The sequence below is a fragment of the Thermobia domestica genome, chromosome 1 (genome assembly GCF_964235325.1).
Source record: "Thermobia domestica chromosome 1, izTheDome1.hap1.1, whole genome shotgun sequence".
Classification (NCBI taxonomy): Eukaryota; Metazoa; Arthropoda; class Insecta; order Zygentoma; family Lepismatidae; genus Thermobia; species Thermobia domestica.
The window spans coordinates 103,579,597-103,607,011 of NC_137454.1; the positions used below are offsets into that span (position 1 = coordinate 103,579,597).

The window sequence follows — 27,415 nt, forward strand, 5'->3', positions numbered from 1 at the left end:
ACGCGCGCTAGACATTTGAGCAACGGGGAGGAATATGTTTCGTCAAGCATTAAGATTACTCTTATTTGTTGGATTATGAAGGGTAAGATAGTAAAATCGCCTAACTTAAAAACAAAATGTTTTCATAGGGCACAGCATCACTAGTTTAGCTCAGTAGTTCTAATAGTGTCCAGTATTTATTTAACTTTGAATTATGATACAAAAACATGAAGTTACATTGATTACATTTACAGGAAACTGCTACTTCGACGCATTCTGGATCGTCTGATGCCAGCAATTCAACAGACGATAAAATGATGATAACAATTCAGACCGAAGCAGATCAATCCGACCTTGCTATCAATGAAACATTGGAATCATCACTGTCCAACTGAGTGAAATAGAATCAGAACAAACAGAAGGAAGTTTGTAGGTGGGATAAATTATTTTTATATGCTTGCTCCAGCCAGTGTTCAAAAATTTAAATACTATTGGTATGGTACTAGTTTTTCTGTTGCCATATTTACTAAAGTAGTACGGTGAACACAAACGTACATGCATTTACTATTTGGTTTTTTTATACGTACGACCATTTAGTTTAGTGATGTTTGGTTTGCTTTCATTCTACAAATTTTATAATTATTGATTTATGTTGTCTTATGTGAGAGATATACTTTTATTACTGTACGTATCAGCCCAATTTTAATATTTCTTTTTCATGTATATTTAGTGTATACATTTGATATTTATTTATATTTGTATATATGTACAAAAAGAGAGGTAATTTAAATGTAAACCTGTTACAAATGCGCTGGCATTTTGATAAATGCTTCATAGGACTTTTAGATAGCATTATATTTACAGAGAATGCAAACTTGCCATTCAGATGACTCATACTTTCAAGAATGATGTTACTGTTTTGCCCCAATTTACGCGTACGGTTCCCACATACGAGGAGAGGGATGTATCATGTCACGTTAATTTCTTACGCTAATATATACAGTATGTCGTCCCTCTATTCTCTCTCTGCATGATCAATTGTTAATTTATTTATTTCAATATTTTAGTTTCATATAGATGAATGGTTAGCTGTGTGCCTTTTATACACATGATTCTATCACTAAATATCGGGTGGATATTTGAAATGAAATATTTTAGTTTAACGTCCCACCGTTATGCCCTTGAAGTTAAAGTAGATGGATAATTATAAAAATGAAAGTGAATGATTATGAAATTAATTTTTTGTGTTCTCCCACCGGGAATTGAACCCAGGACCATGTGCACCAAAGGCACACGCGCTAGCCACCAGTGGGGAAAACAATCGTGGATGGATTCATAAATTCTAGCCAATCATTGGAACTTGGGGACAAATGATAGAAAAATTATGAAGCATGTTATGTCTGTAAAAGTGTCAGTGTTGCATTGGATATGCCCCTGCTTTATGAATAGATACGTGTAAATTTTTGTCCTAATAGATAAGTTTTTGGTTATGAAAAGCGAGTTAATTTCCGCTTAGAGATATACCGTTGCAAAATTGTATTAAGGTAAAGTTTTCTCCTAAATTTCCACATGATACACCTGCGAGCGAAAAAACCAAACATCAAAAATATTGTGTTGTGGCACACAAGGTCTGAACCAAAATGTAAGTAAACACAGAAGTTGGTGCGCCACACAACGCAAGTTCACAGAAAGCTGTCAGTGAATGTAAGATGAATGCTTCGTTCATTAAAAGGACAACGAGTGTTTGTTCCCACTAGTCAGCTTATTCAAGCACAACAATGATTTGGCTCGTGGCGAAATACCAAATAGGAATAGCTTGTGTGTATCCTAGATCCTGCATCGCCCTGAATTCATGTTGTAGGCCACTGACACTGTAGGAAATAATTCGAAGTTATGAAGAAGGACTAATTAAAATCACACATTAAGAATTATCTTTTCTCCTTCTTTCCTTAAAATGTGACTCTGTCAAAATGAAGGTTGACAGAACCTCCCACCAATTATGATTAATCCTAACCTTGATTTATAAAATGAAATACCCAAAATCGCTTATCTAGGTAGGGTAATTTTTATTAAAGTCGTTTCTGTAGGCTTAGGCATTGTTCATCATTCTCGTAACTGTATCTGCACGAATATCGATACGTTTATAAAATTGAAACGCAAAACAGTGGTAGATTCGATTTTATCTGCAACCAATTTCTGTAGGATGCGAAGCTTGTTAGCAGTTTTCAGTGTTTTGTATTGTGTGAAATTTTAGCTCCAAAGTTCATGCTAAATTTATTTTTAAAACGTATCCAAGTTACATTTATATAGTAAGGATAAACTTTAGTAGTAAAATTAGGGTGTGTTAACTTGTTAAATCTTTCCATGTGTTATTCTATTGAGGTTCGAAGTTAAACTTTCTAAGCTATGAGTTTCAATCCAAGTAAAATTTACTATCTTCACGTTTACCTCAATATGAGATTACAAAGACAAACGCCACTTTAAGCCTAACGTTCATAGGATCATTATACTTCATTGTTTTGCAGATAAAACCACCTTTATTTAGTACTCCGATTACATACTCCGCACACGAACGTAGTAAGTTATTGTACAATAGTTTCCTTCTCTACTCTCATCTATATTAATACTACTCAAAACACACGAATATCGAAATACTAATGACGCCACTTACACGACATCATCATACTTTACATCGCTTGTGGACCAAGTACAATCACCACAATCATCTCACAACAATTTGTCTCCAAACTGAAGCCTTGAGACGTCTAATTTGTTTTAATTCCTGTTTAATAAAAAGTCTAACATCGTTGATCTTTTGCAATATTGTATTTATAAGGATACGTAAGACAACCTGAAATTGATGTCTCCTGGTAGGAAAGTGTACATCCCGGAAGATAGAAATCCAACATTATTCTGATTGTAGTATAATCAGGAGACGAAATTGCGAGAACAACAATCACACTGTTGGCTTTCTCAGTGAAGGTTGCTCCCGCATCTCGTGCTATTACTTCATACTGGATATAGAGATCAGTTTGGTATGAATGAATAAAACCCGCTCCGGCGTCAATATTAAACTCAATGTCTTTGCCTTGTTCGTTCAGTTTATTGAATTACGTCGATTGGGTGGAAACGATTGTAGTTCCCCAATAGCTGTCATGGCTACCAATCGTTGGCTATTTATATCTCATCTTAGATTTGTTACTGCACCTCCAAACGTAACAGGCTCATACTTCCCCTTCGTTACCCTGATCTCTGTTACGTATTTGACTGTTTTGAATAGGGAAGAATAGGGAGAAATGTGGCTCATGAACAATAGGTAATATTTGGTAGAATAAACAGTATACGGGTGTTTTTGTCCCTCGCCTTTTATTATGGAAACTATAAAACTATTTTGTACAATTTTTAATACAACAGATCAAAAAGAAGTGATTTCTAAAAGTCTCTAAGAGTGAGTTCCTTAACGTTAAGTACAAGGAAATCTCCAGATCGTTGCAGCACGGAGGTTGAGGATTAAGGATGACCCTTCCCGTAGCAGCTAGGAAACCTGCTCGCTGCAGCATGGAGGAAAGGAGAGGATACTTTTTGTCTGTTGCAGCTAGAGATAATAGGTGAGGAGTGACCAGTTCAAAACTGATGTCTTCTGCCTTGTAACATCCGCTTATATAGCCAATTTTCGGTGGTGCTCGTGGAAGGGAGTCGTCTTTGTGTCTCATCGGTGACTATACCTATCGTCTGTCTGCTGGTAATGATGTTGAAGTACTTGTACTTATGAATCAATATGAAATAGTGGTGTTCATTGCCAATATAAGGGTATATTGAACCCCCGAGGAAAAATCTTGGGGATTATTTTTTCGATGGAGTGGAGAACACAAAAATGTACTGGCAACACTGATCACTGGATCTTCAGGAGCACGGTAAATTTGCACTCCTGGTTTATTCTTCACAGACAATGGAAAGCTTTCAAGATTTTTCACCTGACGCCGTCAGTTCCCGATTCGCCCAAAGAGAACGCTGTTTGCCTCGTGATACATTGTTATAGGCTGTATGATGAACCTTGACTGTAACCATTCAAAGAACCAAGAATTTACGAACTAAACAGGATCAATGCAAGTTATCACTTCCATAAAGATGAGGGTGTGTTGCTACTGATGTTATTTAATATATATAAACCAGTTCGGCTATTGTTGGAATTTTATTGAAATTTTTAGTTTCTGTACTTATTATTGTTTCTTGAGTTACTCCTATTCTTCTCTGGCTTGTATCTGTTCTTTTGGTGCCGCATGGTGTTTTGTGTAGACCATGCACTAACTTATCGCGCCGTAACTGAGGTATGTTCAGTGTAATTTCAGTATGACCCCTGCATTTCATATACACTTTAAGAGTTGTTGCTGTGTAAGTATGAATCTGATCAAATGTAGCACATTTGGTGCAGCTTCGCTTCATTCCGCTCATATCACAACGCCACAACCTGTGAGTCTTAGAGGTATTTTTATACACTGCACCTCATCTTAGTTTTAGTGCTCATAGCTAGACAAACTACTAGTACTGTTATCTTTTCACTGATACTGGCATCATTACTAATAAGACGACCAAATGCTTTATGTCCCAGTTCCTTATATGCTCTATACTTAGGATCCAGATCCGTTCAGTTTTTATAGGCAATACCGTGCTTTCCATAGGCTTTCCCTATTTTCCTTAATCTTTCACTAACTCCTGGAGATGAGTTTCTGGACTGCAAAATTGATAGCCCGGAATATGCATCTCGAAGGGGATCTTATTAATGTCATTTACAAAACCACTACTTTATACGTCTTCCAGAATCTAGGCGGTATTAAGTTAATGATCTTAATTAGGTAGCCCATACCTTTAGGTTCAGACATAATGAAGTTCGATAAGCGAAACACAATCATATTCATGATACCTTTACTTAATGTAGAATGATCGGTTTCTGAAAGCAATCGCTTCATCGTCTATTTAGGTTTAATGGATTTAACGTATTTTTCTCTTTTAATTTATTAATTCTAGTCCGATTTTGCAACTGTCTATGAATGCCTTTAATTTACTGCGATCTCCGGAAAACGGTTCAGTAATTACTTTAAGTGATTCTTTCAAGGAGCAGTATTGGTTAACCAGATCATTATTTTCTTTTGAGTTAGAATTACTGTTTATATTGTTTTCGGTCATCATGGCTGCAACTGGTTGCTTACTGTTATCCTTTTGGAATACTGGTGTTTTCAAGCAATTTTTGAGACTTTTATTTAAATAGCTCAATAATTTTCATCCGAATTTCATAGTTAATACATAATTCTCTTCAGAATAAAGCAGACTTTCAAATACAACATGGTGCTTGTTCATATGACGTACCAAGGAAGGGAAATTCCTCTGTAAAATCTCTTTGCAAGTTTGACGAACTCTAGGACAGCCTCGAGTGAGAGTACGCAACCCTAATGCACTCTGAAAAATATGTTCGGGTACTGGTAATGTTTGCTCCAAGCGCCATGCCCATATCCCGCGAATAGTGACTTGGAAAAAATATTTCCCAATCCTGTTTGAATATACTTAATATCGTGTATAATTTTGTTTTCACTGTCGTTATCAGAGCACTGAAAAGTATAGGAATCATATGTTTTTGTTCTGCGGCAATTTTCATGGTTTCTTTCGGATAAGATAATCATGAAAATATTAACCAATATTTGTTAACTGAAGACTTCCAGAATACAGTGGTTATGACGACGTCTTAACATTTGAAAGGATTTCCATAGGGTACACGACTGGAACCTTAGTATTTACAAGTACCATTTCATTATTCACATTAAGGAGTATCGTGGTTCAGTGGGCTTGGAGTTCTTGATTTGATTTCAGGTCATGCGAGTTTAGTGCGGACTAGATTAAATGTTTTTTTGATTTTCCTGGGAAGTTTTTCCATTTCCATCCACAGACTCATTTATTTTATTATTAATCTGTCTCTTTTAGGCTAAAGGAAATACCTATTTCCTTTCTTATTTCGACATTCATTTAGTGGAAGTGAGGGAAAGGTGAGATAGGCTAAAGGGATTGAAGTGAGGAGGTTTACTGTTTACTTACTGCCTATCTTACGACGGTAACTTCAGTTTTTCTTTCAGACAAATACGTAACACAAATTTTGTAGTAACGTGAAGAAATGAGTGAATTAAAATGTAACTAGTCTTCATGTGTTATAGAATGGGATCTGTGTTTCTATAAATTTCCAGTAAACTTGATCATGGTTTTTGGAGTACATAATAGTTATTTCTGAGGGAGAAGTATATATAATGCTCTAGGTTTGTGCACAATAAAATGCACAGAATATATCAGTAAAATATCTCAAGATTTTTTTCTTTTAATGAAACATGAGTAATTCGAATTCCGTTCAGTATATTTCTAGCTAGAACAGAATTAAAGGATGGAAGGTTAATGATTTGATGAATGTATGTGTGTACTTTTTAAATTTTTTTAATAGTATATATGAAAGTTCACATATCACATTGCCAGAACGGTAGTAACGTGGGAACAAGTTTTCATATTTGAAATAAATAATTTCGTAATCCTTTAAATTCAGCAATAAAATCGATTGTATTTAACAGAAAGATTTTGGATACCTTTGAAAACTCTTTAAACTTCCGAATTCAAACGAAAGAAAATACCTCAGTAGCATTTATTATACGCACAAAAGTTTGAGTCATTTGATTGCGCACGTTGTACTCACTGTAGAATAAAGTCTCTGCCTTTTAAGGGAAAATAATTTTATAATTTAAAAATTAAAAATTTCTTGCTGATGTTTTATTATATTTAAAGCTAACACACTTATTTTCTAATATCTTCATACAATTTAATTATTGTAAATCATAAGCGTATGTAGATAACTCCGGTAATCTGAGGAGTGCAAGTTTAAACAATAATAAGAAATGTACAGCTGAAGATCTTAGCTACCCACTTCCTTTTAAACATTTATATACTCCCACTCGTAAGCAGAAACACAAGTGAACCACTAACGTGTTTAAAATATTTATTTCAAGCTAAAAATACTAAATTATCCTATGTATGGGAGTTCGAATACGGTCTTTTGAACAGACGTGTGTAGGCAGCTTAAAAAAGAGTCCGGAATTTAAAAGGTAAATCTGTTAGTGTTTATCAGATCAAGATTAAATTTCTCATGAAGGAAACGATACCTTTATAATACGTTAATTCTTTCGGACTCCTAAAATGGATGTTAGCAGCAGAGTTGGCTGGTTTAAACCAAAAAACGAAAAGTGTTCGTACAATCTAGATGAATACACATTCGTGGGTTATCATGTTTCACTCAAGTATATTATTCGTATTATATTCAGACCTAAATTCCCCATTCATTACTCAACGAGATTATTCTACAAAAGCAACTTTTGGTTATTTTTTTAAATAAGTTTGTGAATGTTTCTTTTGTGATTTTTTTATAGTTTATTATTATTATGAAATTGCAATCAAAAAAATTCTAAATATTGTTTCATTTTAATAATGTTTACTATTGATAAAATACATCGAAATGCCGTACTTTTGGAGGGGAGGCATACAAACCCCACAGGAGACATTTATTGAAATCAGAAGTATCTTTGGCATATATTTATGTATAAATGGGTCAGAGCCAAAGTGGACTCAAATAATTCGTATCTTTATTCACTTTTCTTACTGATATGCAAATTAAGACGACGTATTTCTTTAACTTGGACTAATAAAAGTCGTAGTGAACTAACTTCGACTAAATTAATTCTTCTGTAATCAGCAGTACTTTGAAATTGTCCATATGCAATTCTGTATAATGGTTTTTCACTTGTGCAACTGCTTATCTTTTTGTCCTTCTGAAATAACTCTTGACATTTATATTAACAAGTATGTAAAAATCAGTACACTGTATTTTTATCAGGAGTCCTTCGTGAGTGAGTCGGCAGACGTATCACATTTGTGGCCAATAAGTCCCGGTTTCGAATTTAAATCGAGAACAATTTCTCATGTAAGAGGAGAAGCGGTTTGGATTTCGTTTAAAGCTTATATATGACCCCTTCCAGCATAACCCTGTTGTTGCATAATAACACCAAAGCGAAACAAACTTATTTCTGTCCATATGTAATATAAATACACAAAGCAAATTATTTAAACAAACAAACAAAAAAATTTTTCAATAAAAACCATGGTTTTTGCCAACCCTGGTTAGCAGTCTCATGGGGATACACACGTTTGTTCCTCAGTGGAAGTAAGGAATAAGTTACGTTAGGTTCAAATACAAAATGACAGGACATTATGAAAGTGTGAACTCTGGCAATCACCTCGTGCTGTCGTAATAGAAGCAGCAGCTTTCGTTTTCGGTACCAGATATACTGATATGTATTATACATCTAATCAAAATCGGAAGATAGATAAAACTATAAAGCTAAAAGGAAACCAAACGCTTTCATGGAAACCAAATTCTGATACGCTTATGATTTCATTAATTTTTATATTTAGAAGTAAAATTATTGTAAAATCTTTTTTTCTTCTTCTTCTTTCTGAAGGTCACAAAGGTTTGCTCAAGCAGGCACTGAATTATGATTGAATACTTTGTTTGCAATACCTACTGTTACTGTTCTACCCACACTGATCAAGAAATTTTGCAGTTTCTATAATTCAACAAAGATGTGTATGTTCAGTTATTAACACTACTTGTCTTAGTTTTGACGTAAGGTTTACTTTCTTTAATATCATCCATCAATTGTAATAATGTAACTTAGAAAAAAAAATATCACCTTCAATGTTAATTTCTTTTCAAATGATGAATCAGCTAGTTCATTTTTTTTTTCCCTTGTGGCTATCTTCGATATTATTGTTCTTTCATCTGCTTCTGTTAATAATATTAAAAGATCAATGAGGAAGCGTTAACAAATTTCCTCAGTTTATACCCACATTTCGAATGCTTCCAGTCTTTTATTGCCCTTTCGTAATGACTTTGTTTCCGCTTCATACAATACAATACTTCACATTAACATTTGATGAGTCATATTCGTATGACCCTATTCAGCGGTCTACAAAATACGCGCTACTTGTTTCTAAACCAAAAGACTACTTTCAGCATTCCTATCTTCGTTTTTATTTCCACATTTTAGATCTCCACTAACAATTTTACCAATCACTGATTGGAACGGAGAGAATTACAAAAAGTTCGAGGGCGAATACGGTATTGGTTTAGATGCCTGCCAGATTGCTAAATCAATCAACTATTCTAAATGATCAAAAATATTTAGACACCCACCTGAATTAGGACGTGAAGTTAGGATCACCTTCCATCGGAGGCACTGGCAAGAAATACGATGTGGGACCACCTTTAGCTTTCATGACATCCTCCACTCTCGCAGGCATACTGGCAATGAGGTGGCGAAAGGTTTTTTGGGAATGGCGGCCCATTGTTCGCGGAGTGCCGAGATGAGAAGAGCAGTTGATGTGGGTTGGCATGGTCTGGCACGAAGCAGGCGTTACGAAACATCTTAGAGATGTTCAATGTGATTCAAATCGGGTCCTAGCGCAGGCCAGTCCATAAGTGGGACGTTGTTGACTAGAAACCACTTTCCCACACGGCCCGCAGTGTGAATGAACGCATAATCGTGATGAGCAATCATCCGCGAACTACTCTTTTATGGTAGGTAGTATGAACGTTGGTAAAATGTCAACGTCATAATGTGCTGTGATATTCCATGCAAAGGAACAAGGGTTTAGTCCCTTCCAGGAAAGGCATATCCCTCTCTACTGAATTTCACTGTCGGCATTACACAGAAGAATAGATGCTGTACATCAGGCATTTGCTACACCCACACTCGAACATCGGATCGCCATATGATATAACGAGAGACTTCACTACACATCACGGCTTGCCACTTCCATTGAATAGTTGCTCCGCTCCGTACGCCATTCGAGAGGCGTTTCGCATTTATTTTTGTAATGCGGAGTTTGTGGGTAATCAAGTTTTAGCATCACGTCGAACAGTTATATTGCTAGGGATACATCCTGCCCTCGTTGTGAATTCCTGTGTGGTGGTGGCAGTCAATGATTGACGGTTCCTGTGTACTACCTTATTCAACGCTCGGTCTCTCTGGCTACCAGCATGGGCGCTCGCCCCAAACGTCTTGTAGTTATACGCGTCCTATCACTTTTCCATTTGATTTAGACATTGAAGGTCGCTACAGTGGACTTCGGTCAGTTCAGAAGGCTGGATATTTCATGTACCTGACATGTATTACAAATGTACCACTCAATTACTCCACCGTTCAAGTTCCGTTGACTGATCCATTCTGCTGTCTCCCTGTGCACTGTGGTCCCTCGGGTTTGCCCACCTCGATGTAGATGACAGCACAGTATTCTATTATGCGCGACACATTTCGCATGGTGTCCGAATATATTTGATCAATTACAGTATATACACCTTTAACTTTACAGCTACTTTCCTTCATTCCAACCATCTTGCTTCCATTTTCCTAGTATTTATTTTAAATGTTAAAATAGAAACATAGATGTGTATGTTGCTTGGTAATGGTTTTGATACCATTTATAGTAATAATCATCTAAATTTGTTTAAAGTACAATTTTGTCCAGGTGATTTTTTTAAGAACTGTATTTGTCCTCGTGTTTGTTGAGCTGCATTCTTCGTCATGTAAATGTACAAAAGTGCCGTCGTTTCTTAATGTTTCTCAAATCCATGAAAAATTTCTAAGGACTTAGTTTCGACTCAGTGTTAAAGCTGGAACTGAGTGGCCTTCAGAAAATACAAAAACAATTGAACATACTGGCAGAAATCAAGTATTAAACAATACTGAGTGGAAATACATTCGAAAGGTCCATTATTGAAAAGGAAAAATAACTCCTGTATTGAATTATTTTTTAATGTAAATTTTGCTTTTCTAAATCCAAACATTTTCGCTCCCATCTTTACGCAAAATAATTTATTGCGAGAAATACTAACGTATGAAGCTAGCGTCACGAGTGATACTTTCAGGTAGTATACCGAAAGAAAGAAAAAGTACAAGAATAAGAAAATTGTAAAAAGCTAACCTAGGGGGTATATATACATAGCCATGTGGTTTGAAACAGAAAATTACGTAAGCAGAAGAAAGTGAAAATATACTTAAAACAGGTACACTACAAGTTAAAAAGGTAAGCCCTTACTCTGAATAGAAAGTGAAGACGTAGGAAAATAAAAATTAAACAGATTACCTGTTTTGTAGTGATGTTATCTCTGTTTTCTGGTAAGTAATGTATCAAATTATACCTTAGTTTTGCAATTTTTTTTCGTATTATCTTTTTAAAATACATCTGCAGTCATTAGATGATGATTAAGTATTAAAAAATACTGCAGAACAAAGGAAATACGGAAAACAATTGTTTAAAAATTACGGCCACATTTTGTGTACATGGAATTTGATTTTTATTGTAATATCAAAATTTATTTCACGATTTAACATATATTGAAAATAAAGTGTGATGTTCACGCTTTTGGTATAGTATATAGTCAATTGAGCTTTATGGTAATTTTAATTATTCCTTGTAATTTTTCTTTTCATGGGGCATTATATCTCATAAGTTCCGCGTTCTTAGTAAATTTTTAATTGCGTCCAAAATTATGTATGGTTTTAAAAGCTAGTTGTTCAATTGTTAAAGAGTTTATCGCTATCTTATAAGACCTACAATACTGTTCAGAGATTATTATAATGGTTATCATATAGGAAGTACAAAAAGTATATAATACGGTTTTTATGATCCAGTACATAATTGTTAATAAATTTTAAATGCTGTATATCGCAAAAATGGAAACTTGCAGGGAAGTTTATATATAAATGTTATATAATGTATATAAGAATGTAAAAAGTTTACATTGTGCAAAGCCTAATTTTTAAAGAATTGTTGTAGTATGAATTATTGCACTGTTTCATGCACAAAGTGCAGAAGTTACCAAAGCATCCTGAGACTTGCCTTCCTATCATTTCAAGCTGGAGAAAAACAAAAATCTCTTAATTGTCCATTATCAAAACTGAAGTGTTCTACTTGGGATATTTTTTTAATAAAGTTTGATCTGATAGTAATGGCACTTTAGTTAGAATTGTTCGCTACTATTTCAGAAAATATTTTTGTATTTGTATTTATATGTGAGAAAAACATTTAAGAGTGTAAAACAATTTTGAACCAGAATTTATAAATGTGGAAATCCATTTATTGCAGAGTTTTTTTTATTTTCTTATATACACATGTTTGTATAACAAAACCTCATTCTCTTCCCAACATTCATCTGAATAAGCCAAAAGAACTGCAACATTGGAATGATTAATAGATGTCCACTTAAAATGGTCGAAGTTGTTATGGTCCATTGAAACACACAAGCTCATGAGCGTGTATACTTTCCCCAAATATGCAGCATAAACACAGAAGCAATAAATAATAATGACATAACCAAGACTGGAACTGGTCCTCTGAGGAAGAAAGAAAAAAATCAGTTATAGTAGATACTAAAAATTCTGTACACAAAATTTCATATATGACATAGGAATTATCGATTAGTTATTTTTTAAATGAAGTTTTTCATTTCGAGCTAATTAATACATCATCATTGTCTAAATCAGTGGTTCCCAACCTGGGAAGTGTGAAGAGCAAGCAAGAAGGAAGGTGCAAGCTACTCAGAAATAAACAGTAAAATTAAGAATAAGGTACAATTTACAGTTAACCTTTAGTAAAAGACATTACGCGTTTGACTACTAATTACTACTCTACGTTGCCCGTACCTCTTATGGGGCGTTTACACTTAGTCGATTTGCGTTCGATTCAGTTGAATTGACGTCACTTTCAACTTAATCGACCGTGTAAACGGGACTTCAACTTAATCGCTTGTTGATCGAAGGCGACTAATCGACTGGTAACTGAATTGAAAGACGTTCTATTTTCTGTGGTTGAAATAATTGAACACATCCATCGATCTGATTCGGCCTAGTTGCTTCGATTTAGTGGCAAATGCAGCGAGTCGATTTAGTTGTGCGACTAAATCGATTTAGTCGTGCGATTAAATCGACCAAGTGTAAACGCCCCATTACACAATATCTTTTTTTTTTTTTTTTTAATAATAATGACTTTTTTATTGTTGGAAGTATTGAAACACAAAAAATAATTTAAATAATTCATAACTGATTTACAAGAAGCTGTTTCTTATTGTTGTCTAACTTACGAATGTTCTAACAAAGAAACGTTAAATATCGTACAAACTAAATAACTGAGTAAAGTACTGCAGTTTCAATAAGAACAAAACTGGTAATAATAATAATATACTACAATGTTATGCAGAAGAGTCTTTCTTGGTGTACATACAAATTATGAAAAGAAAATAGTTGTTCTATTAATTATATTGATTCCGATAAAACTAGGAGGTATGCAATTTCGTACATGTGTACACTATGCGGTAGAGTTATAATGGTCTGTGACAGCCACCAGAGTGCATTAGTGTTGTCACTACGAGACAGTGTTATTAGGCCTGACAAGATATATTAGTGGCGTGCGCAGCGACAGACAGTAAGCACTTTGAAAGAGGCCTCACTGTGCGTCAAGTGTGGTCGGCTAGTCGAATCTTGCAACAATCAGGTACATTACGCATTGAAGTGTGACAGGGCCCTCACGTGTAGAAATAAATAGAAAGATGGGGAAGGGGGGGGGCACACGCCTTGTTAAGGTTTCAGTCGACCAGGGAAGAATCTGTGCCGGGTGCCCCAAGCACATCTTAACTTCTTCACATCCGAGTACAACTAATAGACTTACAAAACCCTGTCATCCTGCACCATTGGTCAAAGACTAGCACTTGCTGGACTATCAATTGCAGTCCCATGCGCAGGCTGTTAATACCACAACACATAAGGCTGCGTCTGTACTGGTGCCGGAAAGCATGGATTGCTGACCAGTGGGGGTCGCATCATTTTCAGCAATATCTGTTCGGCACCACTTCGGATGACCATAGTCCGTTACTATGGTGGCACCGAGGTGAGAGGACACATTTTGCAGAGAAATCGGTATCCTCCTGGCTCATGATGTAGGAAACCATCAGGCATAACTTCAGGTCACCTCTGATAGTAATTCAGGAACTCTGACGGACATTCAGCGTTCTCACATGCTACCTATCTGGGATAGTATCCTGGTATCATCTGCCAATAGGACAACGCTCGTCCACATACACTGCACGTGTATCTATGAACTACCTGCACGGCTACCAAGACCCCCTGATCTGTCCCTAATATAACATGTATGGGATCCATTCGGACGTCAAATATGTTCCAATATCAATATTCAAGAAAACGAGGGCTAGTTACAACAGTTGTGGAACAGGCTTATATAACGAGAGGCCACATAAGCTATATGACACCCTTCCCAATCGAATCAGTGAACGCATCCAAGCCCGAGGAGATGCTGAAATAAAATAACAATGTGGTGAAAACTCGAATGCATTCTGTTGTCCATTCTACCCATCACAGATCACTGCAATTCTAATCACTGTATTTGCGCAAATATAGGCCGCACCTAAACTTTTGACACGAGAGTATTGAAAAAAGTAAATTTCGAATATAGGTCGCACAACTAAATTTATAGGGAAAAAAAAAGTTCAATTAGAAAAGTACTTTGACTGCAGCTCTCTCCCTCCCGGTCTTCAACATCTGCATAACTAAGGATGACAAATCACCACCAGGACATGTTTTGCGTGTTGGGAAGGTCTGGTGACGTGACTAATTTAAGCGACAATGTAAAGAAGTTCAAAATCGATTTATTCGAGAAAAGTGATCTTTTAGTTTGAGTGACGATGAGAAAGAAGCATACTAGTTATACGGCGAAATTTAACCTTCAAATTATCATCTATGCAAAGGGACACAGGAAACTGGACGCAGATTTGATGAAAAAGAAAACTTTGGTCGATAGTGTGAGACTGAAGAGAAACTCTTAAATAGTTCGAAAAGTCTGTGTACATTTCGAGGGCAAAAATGCAAATATCCAGATGTGTAAGACTTGCTTGAGTTTGTAGTTCGAAACAGGAAATGTTACAATTGAAATTATTCAAATTGAAGGCTGCAAAATAACTTGTAAAAGAAATCTTTCTCCAATGGAATTGAAAGTTTCATATGGGTGGGTTTGGTGATATATGGAACGAAATAATCTATTTACTACAATTGCGCAAAAACTGCCTCAAGCTTATGAAAACAATTTAATATCTTTTCAGCGTTACGTGATCCAACTTCGACGCAAATTTTTTTATTTATTTATTTTTTTTTATTTACATTCCCAAACAGGCAATGCAGACCAAACGCCGATCTATTTTGATATGCCGAACAGCACTACCGTAAACAATGCAATGTAGGGAACGTAGTGTTCAAATACATACATACATGTAGTGCTGAAAAGCAGCGGTGCACAGTGATGTTGAACATTACGGCTCAAGGACGAGAACTACCATCGTATGTGGTTTTTAATCGGAAAACCCTCTCCAAGGGGGGAAAGCTTTCCAGCTGGGTAGTATTGCAAGAGCTCGTGACGGTGAATGACAAAGGCACTGGTATTATACTGGATTTCAGCAGTGTGGAATAAGTGGCCAAGAGCTCTTGTTCGTTCAAAATCAATGCTTCTCTTGGATAGTTCTTGCAGGCACACTGATGATTGAGTCAAAAACTAAAAAGGAAATTGTGACCCAGTGATTGTTCCTGGCGACATGACAAGTGTGATGCAGCCTTTGGATGTATCATTCATCCATTCAAATCTAGTGTAAGAATTTTATGGAAATTACATAATGAACAAAGCAACTTAGACGCCAGGAGGCCGTTTGCAACGTGCGTCTGTCAGGAGTGTGCCATTGGATTTTGACTGCTTAGTAGTTAATATCGGAAGAAATTGTCATGAAATCTTAAAAACAGGAATTTCCAATAATCTTGAAGATGACTTTCTTTGTGATAGTGACTCTGAGCAACATTCTGGATCGTCTAGCGAGAATGAAGAATCAGACACTGGTGATGCTGACGTGGTGGGAAGTGTTTGTGCTGGATTTGTGTGGGTATAAACAAGCTGACGCAGTTTAGCGAAACAAATTTGATTTCCCTTTTTAAAGAACAGATACTGTACAGCGCGGTCCGGAAGTGGGCGTACCCCTAATTGTACTTCGAAGACAATGTTAATGGAAATTCTTACCTGAGATGCTTAATGAGTGGTTGTGCCTCAACTAGAAGAAAATGGTATCAAAGACACTATTGTGATACAGTAGGATGGAGCACCAGCGCACTTCGCGATTCACGTGCGCAATTACCTGAATCAGACGTTTCCTGACTGCTGGATTGGAAGAGTTTGTGCATCTTCACCAGCTCCCTTTGCCTGGCCTCCAAGAAGTCCCGATCTGACGACACCACTCTGAGGTTTCATAAAACAACAAGTAAGAACCACTCGATATCACACAACGCAGGAACTACGAGCAACTGTGATACTCGCCTGCACCCTCGTGACTCCGGATTATCTCCGCAAACATCTGCGAGAACTTGGCGCAGAATTCAGCTGTGTTACGACATGGATGGTGATCATACCGATGTTTATGACTCTTTCAGACTTCAAGGTAACTGTGTAGACATTCTACTATAACTAACACTATACTGTTGAAACTAAAGGGGGGGGGTACGCCCACTTCCGGATCACCCTGTATATAAATCTCCCAATATACTGCATAACAAAGATATGGATTTCTGTTAATAAAAGTATAAGTGTACAAGTGTTTTTGTGCCACTGTAAGGTGTTACCGGTACCCAATAAAGGTGGCAATGTTTGCGAACAAGGTAAGTTTTTCTGCTATTTTCTTCTCAAGTCTTTGATGGTTTAAAAAAGTAACTTGTAATGGTATTAATTTTAACCCACAATACTGAAATTAATGTCATTTGAGCAAGTGTTTTGTGGTTATGTATCCGTTCTTCGAAAGTGGGTTTCAAAGTGAAAATTAGCTCATACATATCAACTAGCCTTCGGTTACACCTTTCCATTTTTATTAAAAGTTTTCTACATTTTCGATCACACTATATAAAATACTTGAAATAATGCATTTAACGAAAATACTTAATCGCTTGCAAATCAACATTCAGAAATAATGTCTTGAAATCTTAAGCATAATGATCAAATTTTATTAATTTAAAATCACAGAGTCAAAGTGATCCCTAAACTATAATAACGAACAAAGAATTACATGTTGAAACGAAATTTCTAGTTTCACTTTCAGCAATTATGCACCAAGGCTAAGGAACACAGTAATAATAATTAAAGAAATGGTAGAAAATTTGAGAACCTGAGAAAAGCTACGCACATTAGTTTGTCCACCACAAAACCCATTTGACATGAGCTGGAATCGAACCTTAGACCCCATGCACCAGAGGTAAGCGTTTTACCACTGAGCCACCGCGGCCTCTAAAAAAAATTAGATGTAATATAAAGATTAAAAGTAAACTGTTAAAACTTACTTTATCACTTTCAGCAGTACTCTTGCTTACATCTCAGTACTTATAACTGTACATTACCACTATTATGAAATATAACTAGCAAAAGAAAATAAATTTGACCGTTCAATAATCCAAGAACAGAACTTACACTTTGATTCCAGGAGAGTCATCTGTATAAAATCTCCACATTCCTCCACTACTAGCTCCCCCAGCCCTGGATCTTGTATTCACGGAAGATGTGGTTTTCCTATATAAAAAATACATATACACAAATAACAGTAATAACAAAGCAGTCAATATGACAGATGTCTTCAAAATAGGTATAAATCTAAGTTATATTCCGGTTCCTTACTTAATTTATTCAAGTACAAGTGAATTTATGTAGAATCATCCTTGCATTTACCACTGGTCTCTTTCTGCAAACAACGCTTCGAACTACCAGAGGTTCATCTTCAGGATTTCGAAATGGAAATAAAATTTTAATTCGAATCCCACGATTATCCCCCGCTGGCTAATGGAGACTGATAATTAATGGAAGTGAAAGGTTATGAAAAAAATAATGGAATGAAGATGTGCAAGGGAAAGGGAGAACACCAAGAAAACTATTGCCCACTACAAATACACATGACCTGGGATCAAAGGAAGGACTCTTCGCACCAAAGAACCTCTCAACTACTGAATCGCTGTGCCTTCTTCCAGATTTTTGAAGGAATAAAGAAGGAGAAAACTAAAACCTGCATGATTTCCATAAATTCTCGCGAAAATAGTAATTTTGTTTCCTCTATAATAGCAAACGTAGTACTGCCATATAGTCAATAGGAAACGAAAGCTCTTTAAAAGTTCACTTTTATGAAATTACACATGGGATGGATTTCTGCAGGTTTGAATGTCTTTGAATGTTTGCAAAAGCCACGAGTATGAAGTGCAAGGATAATACTACATTTGACCACTAAATATCACTCACGCCATATAATAAAAGCAGGTAAACTTAACTTACAAACACACACAAATGTACAGGTTCATATGTTATGTGCTACAAATGTTCAATCTGCGATCAGTGTGTAGTAGTGCTGTCGAAATCGGTATTTGAAAAAAACCGGAAATCGGTATTTGAAAAAAACCGAAAACCGGTTTTTGAAAAAAGTGAAATTTCATAAAACCGAAATGTCGGTTTTGGAAACAGCTTTTGCGGTTTCGGTTTCTAAAACTGCATTTGCGGTTTTCGGTTTTCAGAAAACCGGTTTTCTCAAAAACCGAAAATGTCACAAAATTCGACAGCACTAATATCAAGTAACGACTAGAAAACAGCAAAGAATCTTTCCTTACTTCGGCTCACAGTTGCCAGATGGAGGGAAATTTCCCTCAGCGCAGGGGAAAAATGCTCAAAATTTGCAGACAGGAAAGAAGGTATTTTTTCTTAAAATGTCTTAAAGTGTAGGTAAATTCTTGTTGTGTATACGTTTACAATTGGCAAAATAAAAAAATTAGTTGCAATTTCTCACAAAGAGGCACGGCTATCGTTATTGGGAAGTAAAAAGTTACAGAATAAAACAGGATCGATGTTTCCTTCACGTATAAACTATTGTAGGTGTTTGGGACTTGCGATACGAAACCAGTCAACACATGCAAAATCACAACATTCACATTTATCGGGGTGGCAACAAATCAAAAATAAAATTGTATATTGCGACCTAGATTTTCTTTCTTTTCTTTTCGTTTTTTTTTTTTTTTTAAAGAAAGGGAGGTAGTGCTTTTTTGTTAAGAAAAGAAAGAGTGGCAGTACTGTTTTTAAAAACAAGGGGAAAGAGTAATAATAATATTTTTAAAAGATCTGTCTGAGTGGACGAGATTTCAAATTGAATTTCATGAGTTGCATGTGTTGTGATCTTAAATAGACTAAAATAGTGTGACGTCACATCCTTTTCGTTGCCATAGTGATCGCCATTTTATTTTCTAAACAACAAGTAACCTAAATACCTAAAGAACCTAAATGAAAAGCGAAAACAGTGATGAAATATTTCGAAATTGCAAACATTAGAGTGAACGAAACATTTATGTTTCTCTTTAAATATTTCTAATCAATGAAACTAAAAACAGATATAGAAGAAGAAAATTATACACTGATCTTTGTTCATAATTAGATACCAACTTTAAATAATTCTGGAAAATTTTTGATTCATTAATATAAGTATCATAACCTGCAAGAATGCCGAACGACAATTTCAAGCGTAACTTTAAAGGCTCATAGAAGCCAATTTACGGCTGCAGGCAAGCAAACTGGACTCCACCTGATTTTTATATATTTTGTAAATTAGACCATGAGGAAGACGAATCTGAAAGAATTTTGAAATTCCGACTTCCGGAACTCGAGATATTGAAACTTAAAGTTTAATATAGACGCTATGTATCTATATGAAAAAAACACAATATTCTTTATACGAAACATATTATATCCTGTGAGATATATAAAGGAAACCATGAAAGTTCTTTTTTTTTTAAAGGAGTTTTTCAATTGGCCCTTACACCATGAGTTGAATGCGAATGGAGATAAGGCGAATGTCAGTTGTTGGTGTGAGTATATTCCAACATTCTACCTGGTTCTGGCAGTTCAGTTACAATATGAACTTGTGTAAGTACAGAGTGAATATGGAACCTCCTCAGAGCGTCATATGGGCGTGTATGCTGTACGAGTTCAAACTTGGGTCAAACGCCACAGCAGCGGGGCGGAAGATATTTCAGGCCTTTTGTGAGGGTGTCGTGATTACGCAGATAGTGCAAGGGTGGTTTAGCAAGTTTAAGGACGGTGACGAAACACTCACGAAAGACGCACCACGTGCCGGAAGACCACATGTACAAAATGAAGATCTTCAGGTAGCAATTGAGGCGAACAGTGGACAGACATGTGAGGAACTGGGGCTAACATTCAATGTGAGTGGAGAAACCATTCGGCAGCACCTCCATCAACTTGGGAAGCACTACAAGTTGGGTCTATGGGTCGCACATGATTTGACTCCGGGCCAGAAGGCTACGTAAGCAGACATCTGTGTTTCTTTGCTGTCTCGTCTGAGGAAGGAGCCATTTCTTGACAGAATGTTGACATGTGATGAGAAGTGGGTCCTGTACGAAGCTCCACGGCGTTGTCATAGGTTAAAATCCCATGAACCGGTTCCAAAATAGCTGAAACCAGCAATGCAGCAGAAAGTCCTCCTGTGTGTTTGGTGAACTGCTCGCGACATCGTGCATCAGGAACTGCTACCGGCTGGTCAGAGCAGAACATCAATGCAACTGTCTACTGTCTGCAGTTGAGCCGTGTTTAAGAAAAACTCAAAACCCTGGAGCCAGCAGTTCTCAATCGCTAAGGGGTTCAACCGTTACGAGTCAACGCTAAGCTCCACATGGCTAGAATGACCCGGGACACCATCCTATGCCTTGGATGGGAAATACTATGCATCTGCCATACTCTCCGGACATTGCACCGTCCGATTATCAGCTGTTCCATTCCTTGGACACTCACCTTAGAGGACTCCAGTTCAAAAATGAAAGGAAATCTTTGAGTTTTACGTCCCACGGATATGCCGGTTAGGCTAAAGGAGACTGTGATGATGAGTAATGAATGAAATGGTGGAATGAAGAAAGTGGGAGGAAACGGGAGAGCCCCGAGAAAACCCACGCACACGGTGTTTGTCCACCACAAAGTTCACTTGACGACTCCAGTTCAACTCCGTAGTAGAGGTGCAAAATGCACTTGATACCTTCTTCGCTTCACGACAAACCAAGTTCTAACGCGAAGGAATCCATACCCATCCCGAACGTTGGCAGAAGGTCGTTGACACTGATGGGTACTATTTTTGATCTAGGTACGTCTTAGGTGGCATATCAATGCTGTAAGGTGATAGGTCAAAAAGCGACAGAACTTTCTTCGTTACTTTTATACATACTATATAAAACTACTGTATAAGTTCTAGTATCTCGAGTTCGGGAAGTCGGAATGTCAAAATTCCTTCAGATTATTGCTCATTTTGGTCTAGTTAACAAAATATATAATCAAATGGGATCCTTTTTGCTTCCATGGTCACTTTATGTTCGAATATCTCAAGTTCCGACATTCGAAATGTCAAAATTCCTTCAGATTCGTGTTTCTCGTGGTCTAATTTACAAAATGTGTGAAAATCAGGTGGGGGTCCAGTTTTCTTCCCTTGTAGCCGAAAAGTACATTGGAAATATCATCAAAGAAATAATAATAATAAAAAAAGCGAAGGATCTCAGATCAGTATTTGTAACACACAAGTTCACATCAGTACTTACGGTTTAGAACCCCCCTCTTTTCTGATTTTAACATATGGCAACCCTAATTTAGCTGTGACTTGTACAACCATCGAACTATCCCTTTCGCACAGTGCTGCAGATATTACCATAATAGTATTGGAGCAAATAAGAAAAAAAAAAGTTAAAACAGACATATAAATCAATACAATTGTCTCGATTGATAGATGCTTTCACAATTGTTAAGAGGTGTAATTAAAAACAGCAAACACTGTTACTGCTTTGAAAAGGACAAATGGTTTCGCTTATAAAACCGCAAACACGGTTTCGGGCGGCTTTCGCTTTCGAAAAGAGCTTTTGCGGTTTTCGTTTGGAAATCCGCTTTTGCGGTTTCGGTTTTGAAAACAGCTTTTGGGTTTCGATTTCGAAAACAGCATTTGCGGTTTTCGGTTTTCAGAAAACCGGTTTTCTCAAAAACCGTAAACCGCAAATGTCTCAAAAGTTCGGCAGCACTGGTGTCTAGTACTACAGCATATATCAAGCTTATATTCAAGTTCATGTAAAACCACCTAATATACAGGGGTTGGACAAAAAAATCTAAAATGTTTGCAAAAGTGTGAAAATCATACCTAGTATGGTGCGGAGTCTCCTTTTTGCGTCCAAAACAGCTTGGATCCGACATGCAATGGACGTATACAGCTCCTGAATCGTGGTATGTGGAATTTTGAACCATTGTTCCTCCAAAACATGCTCCAGTTCCTTAAGGGATGCTGGTGGAGGATAATGAGACAGAACACGCCTTTCTAACTCAGACCACAATGGCTCACTGATGTTCAGATCTGGTGATTGTGGGACCCAAGGGAGGTGTGATAGTTCCTGCTCATGCTCCTCAAACCATAATTTGACCGGTTTTGCAGCTTGACAGGGTGCTAAATCATCATGGTAGATGCCATCACCACCAAGGAACAATATTTTGGCCATGGATAGAACCTGGTCCACCAAAATGGTCTCATACGCCTTAGAATTCATCATTCCATGCAGGGCTATGATGGGACTTGCAGAAAACACACGATATCACTGCCCGTACTGTAACAGAACCACCTCCATGCTTTACAGTTGGGAGCAGACAGTCTGTATCATAGACCTGCGACGGTGTTCTCCATACGTAAACACTACTGGTTGTTGGAAACAAGGTAAAGGTCCATTCATCGGACCACATTACGTGTTTCCACTGCTCATGAGTCCACGCCTTGTGGTCCTTGCACCACTGGATAAGCCTCTTCGCATTTACTACTGTGACCAGGGATTTGGCGATAGCGACCCTGCCATGAATTTTCATTATATGAAGGGTAAGGGGAAAAAAGAAGGAATGTCACAAAAATGCATTTTCGAGTAAACGGCGCTTTAATATTGAAAACCGCATACAAATGAATAGGGATAGTCAAATCTTTTGCCCCTTCTATATGGACATTTCTACATCTACGCATGTATAGCATATACAATGAAACAGTACCAAGAGTCCCCAACAGATAGGGCAAATCACCCGATAAAGCACACACATGGACATTCCTTGTTTTTTCCCCTTACCCTTCATATGAAGTTCCAGTTTTCGATGAAACCGGGTTCTGTAGGCCGGGATTGAGTTCAGACGTAATTTTCATTGCAGTGGTCTTCTTTTTAGCTGCTACAATCCGTTTTAATGCCCTCCGGTCCCTATCTGACAGGATTGTCTTTCGACCACTGTTGTGCTTTGCAGACGTCGTTTGCCCATGAATTGTGTATGCCCTCGTGACATTGGACACAGTGCCTTTCGATACCCCCACAAAGTTCGCCACTGAAGCTCCAACCAGACGGATACCAACGATCATGCCTCTTTGGAAGTCTGTCAGGTCGCCCATTTTACCGCACCACTTTAACATCTCAGTGATAGAGCGTTCACCTCTGGAGCTTGGGGTCCCGGGTTTGATCCCATCCCCCACCAACTGAACTTTGTGGTGGACAAACACCGTGTGCGTGGGTTTTCTCGGGGTTCTCCCGTTTCCTCCCACTTTCTTCATTCCATCATTTCATTCATTACTCATCATCACCGTCTCCTTTAGCCTAACCGGCATAACCGTGGGACGTAAAACTCACAGATTTCATTTTTTTTTTTTCACTTTAACATCACGTCACTCACAGATGAACTAGTTACTGCTGACGGAAGAGGAAGGTCCACATGACACATTGAAAACAAAAAACGATCGGCAACCGCAACACGCGTTGTACACTGGAGGGCCAAACTTACGTGTACTGTATGAAGTGTTTTTAGATTTTTTTATCTATCCCCTGTATAGGGATTAATTTCTATGGCAGTTATAGTGATTTCAGGTTCCCACAGAACTTGTACTGTCTTATGCATGTCTTATTACTATCTGTGAAAATACTATACTATCTGGCTTATCATATGAAGTCAAAGTCTTCCACTAGAAAAACATGAATTGGTGTACGTACGTGAATACCTGTAATGAAGGCATAATTGACTGTACGAAGACGTGAAAATTACCTTCAAAATAATTTTCTTAGAAGACTTGAAGAAAATGGTTTCATATACGCAGTATCCCTTCCTCATCTTAATTCTAGCCTATTCCTTTCTTCCAGGTTCATAATTTCCAGATTCTCATTTACCCTTTAGAACCAACGGAAAAGAAACTAGCCAATGTTTACAGATAAGCTAGGATGCATATTAATAAGATTAAAACATCAATAACCTTACCTCAAGCACCAAGAAAGTGTATTTCTAAACACAGTTTCGATGTTAGGCTATCATCATCCTCAGTGTTAAAAGTAGTATACTGTTTGACAAATTATATAATAAGGATTTATGAATCCTAATGTGTATTTATAAGAAACAGGAAATTAATTTATTATACGATCATTTGTATGCACTTCTTAGTTCTTGAATTCTGTATTAGACGCAAAGCGGCGTTGACATTCAACTGAGCACTTCCACACAAACAAACCACATCAAAAACGATTTCAATAGTGCATTGTCAAAAATTTTAACAATAGTAAAATACTACATTGTAAACTACATTTCAATGAATACCTCAGTACAAATAAATAATTATTTACAACGTATACGAAGAGTGAAAAAAAAATATGCAAGATTGGATCGAGATTCGAATCCGGCTTACCGTGCCGATGAGTTAAAAATATGCTACGCAGTCGCTCCCTGAACAGCCATATATCATTAAATTCGCATACACAAACTAACGGAACTGGTGTGATACAAAATCAGATTTTCCTCAATTCATCAAATATTTGAGTCTAATGTTCCTTTCAGCAGCGAGGCTATAGGAGACGGGATCTGCTGATTAACATGGAATCCGAACCACATGAGCTCCCACGCCAAAGGCGCGCACGCTAACCGCTTAGCCACGAAAGAGCTCAATATAATATTCACAATGTAGCACAAACACTTGTAGAAATACACAGTTTACTACTCTTAGAAATGAGGATGACGTTAGCTTAACATTGAAACTGCGGAAATACGCATTATTTGGTACTAAAGGTAAGGTTATTGATCTTTCAAAGTGGCCCTTGACTTAGTGGCACTGTCTAGCTGCGTTAGATACATGAGCTAGAGGTTCCCTTCAAAGAAGAGAAGTCAGGTAAGACATACAGCTAATATAAAAGATAACCTCCTAAGTTTAATCCGGCCAACACTGACAATGCAAGGATACAGGCAAAATATTAATTTAAAAAACACCGATGAAAGATGGACAAAGAAGTTTCAACTTTGGATTGGAACTATGGTGTGTCAGGGTATATCGGGTCATTGACATATTGATTAAAGATTACTGCATCACAAATTTATTTTCAAATTGTGGAAAGAATTTTCTATGCTAAAAACGGATGAATTGAGAATGTTTCCTCCCCGTTAGAGGCAACTAAAACATTGAAGGAAAAGAACACTGTGCGTGCCCGTACAAGAAAAGATTCTATCCCATAATACAGTTGTCGGGACAAAAAAATAAAATAAAATAAAAGCGGTGTTCTGAAGGTGCCCATTAAATGAGGTTTCATTGTAGTATGGTGGAACTATTAGTTTGAACAAAACTGACCTCGTTGCTTGTTATTGGTGTCTTTCTTAAGATTTGTTATTACTTTCACTGCACTGAAACACACACCAGTCATGCTTTCAAATTACAAAATTTTTAAAACATACTTCTCATTTATTACAAATTTATGGTCTATTTGATATGTGTAGGGTGTTTTGAAACAATACCAAAAATGTTTGGAAAATGAATCTTCACATGAAAATATGAGGAAAAAACTATAGGCGAACATGAGTACATAAGTGTGTCGTTGCGAAGTCTGATTCGTCGAAAATTGACGGGAACGATATAAAAATGGGCATAACTAGAGAATAAAACATCACATGAAGGTCGGGTAAAAGGTAATAGTAATTATTTTGTACTTACATTCTATTAAGTACCAGTGGATATGGAGTGTATACTAATTTTTTCAGTTCCTGAAAATCTCACGAATCCCCTTCTATGCCTCGAAGATAACTCTGTTGCCGCCTATGCTCTACATTCAGTTATATTAATCAAATCTAAGCTTCAAATAATCATTACATTCTTTTACATAATATTTCGTTTTCAAATTATGGTCCTTTATATCATCATTTTTATCAATTTTCGACGGACTGTGGCTCCGAAACTAAGCATCTGTGCATCCAAATTGAAAACGTATAATTGTCCAGCCATGCACTGTTTCACTTTTTTTTTAAAAAAATTATTATTCACAATTTACTTTACCTTTGCCTTACATTGCCACCACCACTGGCTGATCTAGGAGCCATGGCCTTTGATGGTGATCGACCTCCTGACCCCACTGATGTCGAACTCGGAGAAGCCGGCTGAAATACAAATAGGAATACATTAACTATAACTTAATGCAAATTATGTAACAGACAATATCCTAATTCCCAAAATAGTGACTAAATAATAAGCATGTCGGAGAACTTTACCTCGAGTGTTACGAAGCATCGCAGATAAAGTTGCCACTTAAATTAGACGAAAGAGTACTTCGTATTTTTCTGTCCTGCAGACATATACGTCAGCAGATCGACAGGTGTCAATATTTGTATGTATATATATATATAAACCCTCAGTGTGTGAACTCAATGTTTTGGGTCCTGATATTGCAAAATATCACAGGAAGTACAATGTATCAACCACTAAATGTCAAGCGTAAATTTAAATAATAATATTCAGAGATTGATCGATTAAACCTTGCAATCTAAGGGACTTAGGCTGTCCGTTTTAAACGTGATTTCCAATTCAAAATGTATGAACTGTTAAGATTCCCGCTTTCCATGACCGGATGTTCTATTTTTTTCCAGAATTCTCCAGTCAAAACGGCGACTGCTGAGACAGCTCTTTTAAATACACGAATAAGGAATTACCAAACAAGTTTGAATGGTAATGTAGACCAGTGAACAGCAGAAAAGACCCTACACAGATACTTAATGTGATTCCTCTACTCGTTTGGTAGAACTGAGGAATGACAGAATGTGTAAAAATTTTCATGGTCAGATAATATAAGCAGAGAATTCTCTATTACAGCGTTAATTCGCTACACTGCTGCAAAATTCGGATACAAGTTTGAGCATTTCCTTTGTCATTGTAGGAAAG

The 27,415-nt window shown here is 36.8% G+C and overlaps 2 protein-coding genes across 5 annotated transcripts in view; one reads left to right on the forward strand and one right to left on the reverse strand.

Moving 5' to 3' along the window:
• LOC145687816 (uncharacterized) overlaps positions 1–11,009 on the forward strand; it is a 44,542-nt gene extending 33,533 nt beyond the window's left edge. For 3 of the 4 annotated variants that reach the window (XM_081761267.1, XM_081761249.1, XM_081761277.1), the window contains one exon: positions 234–11,009. In XM_081761267.1, coding sequence (XP_081617393.1) covers positions 234–374 — 141 coding nt within the window. In that variant the 3' untranslated portion in view covers positions 375–11,009. The remainder of the gene's footprint in view (positions 1–233) is intronic. The other variant, XM_081761257.1, reaches the window with a different exon arrangement.
• Positions 11,010–12,177: 1,168 nt separating this feature from the next.
• On the reverse strand, positions 12,178–26,637 carry Sec61beta (Sec61 translocon subunit beta; the record flags this gene model as incomplete). The annotated part of the gene is given in 3 exon segments (XM_081761289.1): positions 12,178–12,455; positions 17,620–17,718; positions 26,537–26,637. Coding segments are annotated over 3 exon segments (288 nt in total), but the record flags the coding sequence as incomplete, so codon positions are not given.
• Between the last annotated feature and the right edge of the window lie 778 nt (positions 26,638–27,415).